At 42.4% G+C, this 11304-nt stretch overlaps 1 protein-coding gene across 10 annotated transcripts in view; it reads left to right on the top strand.

Moving 5' to 3' along the window:
* SH3D19 (SH3 domain containing 19) overlaps positions 1-11304 on the top strand; it is a 178106-nt gene that overhangs the window by 93857 nt on the left and 72945 nt on the right. For 7 of the 10 annotated variants that reach the window (XM_019522195.1, XM_019522194.1, XM_019522197.1 and 4 more), the window contains exon 3: positions 7433-7473. The exons of the other annotated variants lie outside the window; for them this stretch is intronic. In XM_019522195.1, the coding sequence (XP_019377740.1) occupies positions 7433-7473 (41 nt within the window). The remainder of the gene's footprint in view (positions 1-7432; positions 7474-11304) is intronic. 10 annotated transcript variants of the gene reach the window in all.

Genomic DNA, 11304 nt, shown 5'->3' with positions numbered 1-11304 from the left:
CCACCCCACAGCCTGCTAGCTTCCTTATGAGAATAGGACGCAAAACGGTATCAAAGGTCTCTTTTCTGATGCCTTTGGTCAGCATCCTTCATCTTTTTCTGGACCAGCACTCAAAAGATTGATGTCCTAGAATGACTCTCCCATTTAGATGCAGACACACAGGGACCACAGCTCTCTTAACACAAAATGTTTCGTATAAGAAATACAGTAAAGATAATCACAAAGCATAAACATGGTCAGATTCTGTTCCATCTAATTAACTGTCAAAGCGGCTCTTAGACATAAATGCCTCTAAGTGTGGTCCTATTCTGTTTTGCCGATGTTCCTAAAAAGCAGTTAATAAATCTGCTTTTCTTGTGTGCCTTCAAACTTAGCCTTCAGACTAAGTTTCAGAAAAAGAGTGGGCATAAAAGGAGGGAAGGAGGAGGACCTGTGTACCTTTGCAATTAATGGTTTTTCAAGTACTGGAATAGGATTCCACTTAGATTCCTAATAGAAGAAATAGGTTCTGACCCATAGAGTTCATATTTATATAAAACTCATAAATTGTCCATACACTGGCCCTAGAAAATGTCACTGCCACCTTTAACAGCAATTAAATACTAGGTAAAAATGATGATCTTGTCTCTCCAGACCTACAGACTTTGGCGTATGGGCTTGTTTTGTTCATAGTTATTCATAGTGATCCAAACCCAAATGCTTTCTGCTGCTATGTAGATTCAAAAGACTATGGGCCTCATTGAGCAGCTTGTTCTTATCTTAATGTACAGAGATATGTGTCAAGATGGGCATATGCCAGTAATGACTGCAAGGGAGTTTGGCTTTTTGACTAAAATATTTCTGAAAAGAGTACTAATTCTGTTGTAGCCACTAGTTTGCTAGGGATAATAATTTTACATTGATTGCTGAGACATCCATCACTGAAACATTTGGTATGATTTGCATATGCATTCTTGCACAGATATACCCTTAGAGATTCAGTGAGCAGAGTAGAAACACATTGATAGCATAGCTGTGTACCATCATTTTCTTTGAGTCTTCTAATAACAGGCTTTAAAAACTCCAAAGGAATTGAGGACCATGCTTATGCAATACCAACACATCTGTTGTGTTGGGAGGGACAGTTCCCTAATCTAGAATTTATGGACAAACATCCAGTGAAGACTGATGATTACTAATATGACACTCCAAGGATCTGTCTTGCGTATTGGGTTACAGCATAATCAGCCCTGAATACAGTACACTTATAATTATTTGAGGTATCAAAGGCATAGATTAGCATCTGTAGATCCTTATCTGACAGAAAATGATGGAGGGAGGCACAGAATTTCATCATCAGTATGTCTGATGTCATTCAGTCATTCAAGAGTCATTCAGTAGACATAAGGAACTGAATGACTCAGTGGAATGGTGGGGGCACCTGGAGCCTTTCAGCTTCAGGCAATGGGTTCAAAGTCAGTTTAGGTTCCCTGGGAGTAAAAGGTGTTACAGTGCGATGAATTGTATAGATTTGACTTAAGTATTGCCCTGTGAAGTTCTCTGTCTATGTAGGAGGTCAGACAAAATAGGCATGGATGTCCTGTCTATCCTTCCTTAATACCTCAGCAACTGAAGTATGGTTTTTATATACCACTAAGCTAAGCAGATGAGGATAAGGAGTAAACTAATGGCTAGGAAAGAAAACTTGCTGGAAAAGAGCCAATTTCTCAGATTTTTTTCCCCTTGCTAATCAAACTGAGCCCTAGTTTGCATGGGCTGAGAAGCTAGTCAGCCCATTTTTACCTACTTCCTTGCTTTGTCCGGACAGTGGGAAATCATCGCTATTATATTTGATAAGAAATCTCTACAGAAATGGGTGTCTTCGCAGATTGGCAGAATAACACTGATCCCTGACATTGGATCTTGAGAAACTGCTTTTGGGGTAGGACCAAGGCTGGCCTGAGGCTGCAAAGGTGGCTATGATAGCACCTTGTCTGTCACCCAGGATTTGAGTTCTTAAGTAGCTAGACCCATCACCTTTATAACCTGTTTTTCACTAGGAAAAGCACACAAATAAGCTGTAAAGTGATAATGATTTTGAACTAGTATGTCTTATAATCAGCTTCACCTGTGTATTAAAAAAGAGCATCTGCAGGACTGAGACTTGCTGTACCTGGCAGTTTAGGTTCCTTCAGAAGGATGAATGGTTGCTTACAAATTTATCCTCGGAGTAGAACCAGTTTATTATAATGCAGATAAGATAGAATCTTGCAGTCCCTAGAGCTGAAAGGTACCAATAGATGTATTTGACCATTTCATCTCCATGACTGTAAATCTGATATCCTACAGATATATATAGCACTATATTCATTTTAAAATGTGTTTCCAATCTTTTGCTAAGAATTTATTTTTCTTCAGATGAATGTCATGAAATCACTTTTGAGAATATTATAAAGAAGGTGGATTGAAGTCCTTAATCATTTTAAAGATTTCCATAAAATTTATTTTACTGCAGTCAACAAGTTGTTCTAAAGTTTGTGCTTCTAACATAATAATGCTTTACTGTAATGAAAACTAATAAGTAGTTTTGCGGTAAAGTCAATCCTAACTAGAAGAAAATTGACGTAGGTTTCCAAAAATAGAATCTATACAAATACTATTTTTTAGTTCTTTTGATTTTTTTTTCCCTCCTGTTTACTCAGCAATAATTACAACTACAAATATTATCTTTAAAGAAAACTGAGTGTGACAAAATAACAAGATCCCAGGAACTGGGATTTAAGAAAAACACAAGATAGCTTGATAAAATGATAAAAACTTGAAAGTTAACAGCATTAGTCTCAGTATGTTCAATGATACAAGCTTGACATTTCACACATAAAACCAATTAAACCACCCTCCTTAAATTATCAGTGTGGACTGAAAAAAAACAACCATGGTTTCATGGTTGGATTTTTTTTTGTTTTTGTGTCCAGACTGATAAATTAAGGAAGGTGCTTTAATTGGTTTTATATGTGAAATGTCAAGCTTGTATCATTATAGACCTTTGAGGTCCTCATGTTATGTCTGTCGCTGGACACTTTGGTAAAGAAACTAGAGGAGTGGGGAGAAGGGGGAGAAATGCCTTGGAATCCCTGGTTCTAACAAGGGGGAGGATCTCTTAGCACCTGAGCCAAGTTGTGTCCTTTGGGTACACAGTATATCTTGTCCTGTTTATGAGTGGGAATTGGATTTACTACTAAACATGGTACTAACTATTAACAGCAGTGTTCATTTTCATGAAAGTAATCAAACAAAGAACTTGGTTTATATCAGGAGTTGGTAATGTTTTTGGGCAGAGTGCCAAAAACACCCACAACCTAGACTTATAAGATGTTGGCATGCCAGGGGCAGATGGTGGGAGAGCTGCAAGGAACCTGATCCTTGTTGTGGCAGTGCAGCTCTGGCCCCTTCCCCACCATCTTCCCCAAGGTGCACATGGCAAGCAAAATACCCTTGCGTGCCACACTCTGGCATCCATGCCAGGGGTTGCCCACCCCTTGTTTAGATAAACTTTTCTGGAGACGGTAGAGATTGCTGAAGCCATTGCTGACGGTCTTGATCCTCAGCATTTATATTATTAATAGTTGCATTGGAATTCATTCAGCTCTTCACAATGTAAGGAACTATTCAACATAAGGGTAGCAAAATCAGGCCCCTAATATAAAGGATGAAGAACCAAAATGTGTTTATTTAGTTTTGCTTGACACACAAACATTCCTTAAACCTCATAGATTTTTCTTCTCCAGCCTGACATCCTTAAATACTTATACTTGGACATAACCTTGTTTTTTGTGGGGGGTTTTAAAGGACTCTTAAGCAATGAAAAGCTATTTAATTGATTTTAAATTGAATATAAATCTATATCTGAAAGATATGCAGTGTTTTCCCAGAAGAGATTAAGGATGGTTAGCATGACCTTTTCCTGTTAAATGGAAAAGGAAACCTGCTTTTGCTTAGCAACTTGTTTTACCTTTCATTCTTTTTTTTTTTTTTTAAATAACTTCCAGAGTTCCAGCACTGTCAAGGACAGACTTGTCAGAAGCATGTTATGCTAGAATCTAATCTGTACAGAGAGTTGCATATTTGAACTATGTTTTTTCGCTGCCCAACTTTTGAGTTGCTGCAGGGCCTCATGTCACGCCTATGTGCAGCTCTCCCAGGCTGCATGTTGAGTGGGCTGCATCCCTCCCTGAGCAGGCTGCAGTCCCATTTTCTTGAAGTCACATTTCCAGCCCTCCCTTCCTCCCCTTTCCCCTCTGCTACAGAGGCAATAAACATTATGCCTAGACCCCCAGGCCTTTCCCTGCCACATAGCAGCAAGAGAAGTGTGTCCAGAGGCCACATGCTAACCCTTCACAGGCCAGTTAGATCTCCCTAGTTTGGAGTATGGGGGTGGCTTAGGAAAAGATGTCATTGCAGCTGTGTAGCAGGGGGGTTGGTGGGGAGGTCATAAGAGTTAAGTACTTAGGCACCCAATGTACATTTTTTAAATTTACAAACCTTGTAGCAGGGGAATTTCAAAATTAAAATATGGTTCTTATAGTTATTAGCTAAAAACTACTCAGGTTTCCATTAGTTTTACTTTGAGACAAATCACAATTGCTACAAATGCTCTTATTAAGCTTATGAAAAAAGAACTGGAAAACAATCTGTTCCACTTGTTCTTGCCAAGATTTAAGTAACTTCTGTTACCTTTTTGGTTTCTCTACTGTAAAACTTTAGGAATTCTGTAATTCTAGGTATAGACTTACTCTGCCACACCAGCAACTGGCTGGATCATAAGTCTAGCCCTCTGTTACCTTTCTGTCTGCTATTAAATGTAATTAAATACAGGTCTAGCCATCAAGGTGTTTATATTGCAGTGGAGAGCAATATCATGTAGGAGAGTAAAGGTTGAACTATGGAAATCCAAGAGGAAAAGACATAAAGCACAAGAAAATGTAACATTAGAAATATGTCAGTGGAGAAATTGAAAAACCATGAGAACAGTTTTTAAAGACCTTTAGCTTTTTTCTCTGTTATGGTGGAACAATTTGAAAGAGAAAAAGACTCCTTCCCTGTTAAAAAAATGGATGATAAACATGACTCTTAAGTAAATTTTTTCCAATGTGGTTTTGCTAGTTAAAGCAGTTTCTGAAACAAATTGACATTATTTATATACTAGCCAGTTGCCTGTCAGGAATGGTGGTGGGGGGAGAACAGAGCACTGCCACGCACCACCCTGCGCCACCACTGTCTCCCAGGAGCAGGGGGGGAAGCTTGCCCCTCCAGCACCCCATGCCACTGCTGCCTACAGGGAGCAGGGCCAGGAGGGTGGGGGGCAGCAGCTCTGGCCTCGCCCCCCCCGTTCCAGCTGCTCTGTCGCTGCCACCTGCATGGAGCAAGGGGGAATAGGGGGAGGGTGAAGCCAGCAGTACTGGCTTCAACCCCCTGCTCTGGCCTCACTGTCATGGCAGCATGCCGCCACTGCCGCTGTCTTCTGTCCAGAATGCTCTTGGAGCACTCTGGTTGTTTCAGACAACCAATCAGAGTGCAAATAAAGCATTATGGACAGACAGACAGACCAAGGCTTTTATAATATTAGAATACTAGCCAATCCTGTATCAGAAAAGAGTTCCATGGGAGATGCACTGATTTCTGTTCTTTGATGGCTTACATTCAAGTGCAGACTAGTCTTTTCAGTTATTCTGAATATGTTTCTCCCTGTCATTTTGCCTAAAATTCAATGCTCTGTATACCAGTGGCATAATTGAACTATTGTTAGGAGCAGTGGGATTGCTTGTAGAGCCAAACTCAAGTATTGTCAGACCTACTCTGAGACTATACTGTTATTACTGTGCACTGCCTACAGTAATATTCCTACTGTTGCTATCCCTTGTGGCAACACATGGATGAAAGATTGTCCAAAAAAGATTTCTGTAGTCTCTGTCTGTACAAAATGGACTGTATTTATTGTACTGCTTCTAGCACAGATTATATCTATCTGGATTCCAAAACCATTCTCATTGAGAAATAGGTCTTCATTTTTATCTGTTGTTAAAAAAGAGGGAAAATGGCTTTAGAATACAGATATGTGACTTGTGATTTTTTTAAGATAGCTAATGGTGTGTTTTGTCTCAGTATCATTTGGTTGAAGTAACTAAGACTTTGAAAATGAAAAGTGGTGTAAGATTCTTTTTGGATTTTAACTGCAAAACAAGAAGTATTTGTATTCCGGGATTGCCGTATTTTCGCGCATATAGCCCGCACAATGATATAACCCACACCAATGTATAACCCGAGGAAAATTGCATTTTCGGAAAATAGTCCATGTATAGACCGCGCCTGTGTATTCCCTGCACCTGATAGTGTTGGTGCCAGAGGCAATTTTAAGCCTATTAAGCCTGAGAAGTGCTGGCCCCGGCCGCGGGCGCTCGCTGCCGGCGTGCAGGGACCGGGCTCTCACTGCCCACCTGCAGCCGCCCCCTGAGACATGGCCGCAAGTGCGGGCTCCGCTGGGTATGGCTGCTGGAGCTGGAGCCAGCTAAAAGTGGTGCTAATTGCTGGGGGGGGGGGCAGCTCCTCATCCCTCCCCTCCCCTACAGCAATTAGCACCACTTCAAGACTGTTCTAAAGACTCTGAATAACCCACACCCTTGTATAGCCTGCACCCATCTGTCATGTTTGTAAAAACTTATATAGCCTGCGAACTATATGCACAAAAATACGGTAATTAAGGCTGTTGCAAAAGAAATTCCAGAAGCCTCATCCCTGGTAAGAAAACTTAGCAAAAGGAAATAGATTTGTTCAGTCCTTAACATATGAACAAACCTTCAGTCACATGGAATTTTTTTTCCTCTCAGGTTATCACAGAAACCTACAAACCCAACTGAATAAATTATTTTCAAAAGTTTTTACAGTAGCTGTTGAAAATAATTAGCAGACCTATGAGTGCTTACTGCATGCAAATTTATTCACAAGAATGTCCACCTATAAAATACTAAGTAATCTGTTGATATGTGCACAATGGCTGTCTTCCAAGGTTTCCAATCAGACACGCAACAGAATGTGAACTTCGGCACACATTCAGAGAACATAATAGTTGGAAGAAAATCAGCTTAGTGTTTTTGATGATTTTAAATGTAAAGTTGTGTCTTGGTTTTCATTAGGAGGCGTTGGATGTGGGTGGATTCTTCAGCAGTGTGGGACAAACTTCGGTACCACAATAAATGTGGAGAGAAATGAATTTGGCCATAAAATGCAAACCTGCCCTTTTTATTTTAGTAAGAGACAACAGGTGTTGTGGTGTATGTTTGTATGTGTCAGCTGTCTTCCACTTGGCAGTGAAGCTCTATATGATATGGTCTACTTGTTTTTTCTCCTGTGGGTTACTGGTGTAGTTATAATTTTTTTTTACTTTTTCTTTTTCAAGCCAAGGACCCCTGTCATCTATTAAGGCAGCAATCAAGAGAAGTAAGTCTTTTGTCTACTGTTGGTTATATTTTCCAAACTGTTGGGTTTTTTGTTTTTTGGGTTTTTTTCCTCAAAACGCATCATCTCTTTTGTTTGCTCATGAGCTTTTTCTTGTTGCACATCACTAACATTTTTCTTGTGTACATTAGTGCTGAACTGGATGTGTTGGAGGGTCTGAAGAACATAGGTTGGAGTTTCCCAGTTTAAACTTCGTCATACAGGGGTTCATCTTGTACTCAGTGAAGTCAGTAGCAGAACTTCCATTGACCTCAGTGGTAGCAAGATAGGGCCCATGCACATGACTTCATTTTGGAGTAGAAATTCTGTTTTGTAAGTCTTGGATGAATGTCCTCTTCATTCCATTTATGTAGTTTGTAATCACCTCTCACCCATATTTCTTGACAGATATTTACTTCATCCAGACTTTCAAAACCCTGACTTCCTCTATTTGTATTTCTTGTTTGTTGCCCGTTATCCAAGAGTGGGATTTTGTAAAGATTCATGGTGTAAATACTAATGTAGAATCATAAAGAAGTAGGGCTGGAAGCAGTGGCGATGCACAGGGGTGCATGTGCATCCCCTGAGAGCATTGGTGCACCCACTGACAGGACGTGCTCACTGCTTAGGCGATGGGCAGGAGGGACAGGCAGGAGCACCAGTGTCCCCTCTGCAAGCGCCAGTCGGGGAGTGGAGCGCCGTTGCATCCCCAGAAGCGGCTGTAGTGATCAGCCGCCTTGCGATCAGCTGTGGGGGGATCTCCCCCCAGTCGCTGACTGGTCAGTGGGGAGCGTGTGCCCATCCCGACTAAGGCTGCACCAGTCACCCATGGCTGGAAGGAACCACCAGAGGTTATCTAGTTCAACTCACTGCCTGAGGCAGGATCATCCATATTCTTTAGAAATCCATAATCTAACCATTTAGGCTAGGGACGGAAATTACACATAAACTGGTATAAGTGATTGGAAACTGGCTCAAATCTGTAACACAACAGAAGTTCAGTGCACATAAACTGCTTTCAAAATGGCCAAACCTGGTTTAAGATAAACCTGAATGGATGTAGTATCAGACTTAACTAATTCAAGTTAAATTGGTTTATTAAACTTCTGTCCCAGATCCCCTCCCGATTCAAGTTAACTCACAGTCCCCCAGCATCCCAAGATGCTTTGCAGCTCCCCTGCAAACTTTCCTCTCTCAGAGTGGGCTCTGTCTGCTCAAGCCAAACAGGGAGGTGCGATCTAATGGCTTCCAGCTTCTAACCTGGGTGACTGCAGGCATATGGCTGCATTTCCAAAATCAAATGTGAATGTGTATTCACTTGCTTATTGGTTCAATCTACACCGCTTACACTAACCTGTGAAGATCAAATCAATTCAGCATTGGGCTTTTTGACTGTCGGTACTTAGCCTTAGTAAAACTAACATCAACCACAACATAACACAAGACATAACACAGTAATCTGCAACAAGTGAGGTAGGGGAACTATTGCAGCTAATGTCCTGCTTCTGTAAAAGTTCCCAGATAGAGGGCCATGCTCTCTGCTACAGAAGAAGGCAAAAACCCCTTCTAAAGCTCAACACAGTCACTTTCCCTGATCTGTCACACCCAGTATTAGCACCTATGCAATCCCTCATGTGGACTGGACTTGAAATAGTGAGAGGCACCACAAGCAGTACTCAAAACACATATGTAATGCTATGTTTAAAATTCAGCATCTTGTGTACTCTACTTGCTACCATTATTATTCCCATCTCACAAATGGGAAGTTGGGAGATAGAGTAAATCATCTGTCACAAGTCACAGAGAATGTGTGGCAGAGCCCAGAATTTAATCCAGATTGCCTGGGCCCCAGTCTCATGCCTTCAACCAGTGGTTCTCACCCTTTTAGTCCAGCAGGCCAGATGAGTAATGCCTGATCCCTCCATGGGCTAGATCCAGCTGGTGGACCCAGTCTGGCAACTGGGGCTCCATTCAGCTATGGAGGGAGGGGATCAGCCTGGTCCTGATTCAGCTGCATGGGGAAAGGGGCTTGCCCAAACCAGCCTGGCCCTGCAGGGAGTGGGAGGGGGAAGGGGAAGGGTCATTACCAACTTTGATCATGCCTTAAGAGGGAAGGGGGCATGGCTTGGCCCCAACCTGGCTGGGCAGGGGAGAAAGATGAGTAGCCCATCCCCATAGCAGGGGAAAAGGGAGCATGGCCCAACCCTGAATCAGCTGTGCAGAGGGAGGGGACATGGTCCCTCCCTGCAGAAGGAAGAGGACATGACCTAGCCCCAACCTGGGAGGAGGGAAAAAAACATGGCCTGGCCTCGTGGAATGGAAAAGTGGCATGGGACAGCCCCAAACCAGCTGCACAGGGATAGGAGACATGACCTGGCCCACAGGTAGAAGGCATGCAGCCTGGCCCCACCCTGACTATGTGAAGGGAAGGGGGCATGAGCTAGTCTGATCTGGCCGTGTATAGGAAGGGTTGTGGCCCAATTCTGACCCATCCCATAGGGCTTGGGATTTTGGCAGCAGAGAGGGGTGACAGTGTGGCGGGCCAGATTTCAGTACTCTGTGGGCTGCATTTGGCTTGCGGGCCAGAGGTTAAGCACCCCTGTCTTAAATTAAAAAAAATTCACAAGATCAGTACCCAATGAATGTCTACCATTTTGTGAATCCTAAAGATATAAAGATATGTGTATATTCTATACTAAGAGAATATGCATTCTCTTAATGAACAGCTAGGTGAACAAAAAAAAGTCTAGTCCAGTGAGCCATGGCTGCTACCATGTCACATATAATAAATAACTGTGATCAAGACATTAACATCATGGGACTTATTCAAACTAGAGACACACATCCCATGATTAAAAAGAAATATGAAAAACAGAATTTATACGTATCGAAATGCAATATGCATGGAATACATCATAATTCCATGCAGACCAGTTGTCACAGATGGGCCTAAAGAAGAGCTCTATTTCTGAACATATCCCAGCTTATTTTATCCTTAATTTCAGAAACGTACAGTCTTTGCTGCAACAGTATATTTAATAATGGTAGAAACATGTCTTGTCTTGTCTTGTTTTAATCTCAGCTTCTCAGTGTCTTCTATTTACAAAGACCCATGTTTGCAAGGTTTCAGTTATAACCCAAGCATAGCAGTTAAAAGGGATTGAAGCCACGAGTGCTTGCTCACGCTCCAACTTGCACTCATTTGTGCATGCTTTCCTCTCTATTTATAGTAGGAGAAGGGGGAGCCATTGGGGCTGTGTGAAATTTCAGAAACCATTTCATTTTGGAGGTGTTTCGGCTCGTTTTGGCACCCGAAACTCTGAATCCAAAATGAAACAGAAGGCTCCAAAACATTTCTGAGACAATACGAAACTATCCAAAAGGTTTCAGAAATGTTTTGGAGGCACCCCCCAGAAATAATCCAGCACAGCCCCTCAGTCCTTCTTTTAAAGTGCTGGGAGGCTAGGGCCAGGCAAGGGCTGGGCAGGGCAGCCATGGGGGCTTCTCCTGTGGCTCCTGCCACCAGGGCAGAAGCAGGCACAGCCAGAGGAGCTGTGGGAGAAGCCCCCTTGGCTTCCCTGCCCATCCCCATCCCCTGCCTGGCCTCAGCCTCCTGGTACTTTAAAAAAAAATGTAAAAAAAATGCCCCGCACTCACCAGCTGTAGCAGCAGCAATCAGGGCCTCTGAGGGCTTGTGACAAGAGCCCTCCGCACAGTCAGGGGCAGTGGGGATGCCCCCCCCACTCCTGGCACCCATGTGGCAGCTGCCTCATGGCGTGGGTGCAGCACGGCTGCAACCGGTGAGTGCATAGCTTTTTTTTTTTTTTTTTTTTT

The sequence above is a fragment of the Gavialis gangeticus genome, unplaced genomic scaffold (assembly GCF_001723915.1).
Source record: "Gavialis gangeticus isolate Ggan-Ray unplaced genomic scaffold, GavGan_comp1, whole genome shotgun sequence".
Taxonomy (NCBI): domain Eukaryota; kingdom Metazoa; phylum Chordata; order Crocodylia; family Gavialidae; genus Gavialis; species Gavialis gangeticus.
The sequence above is the reverse complement of the archived record's forward strand: the minus strand, read 5'-3'. Positions and strand labels throughout refer to the sequence as shown.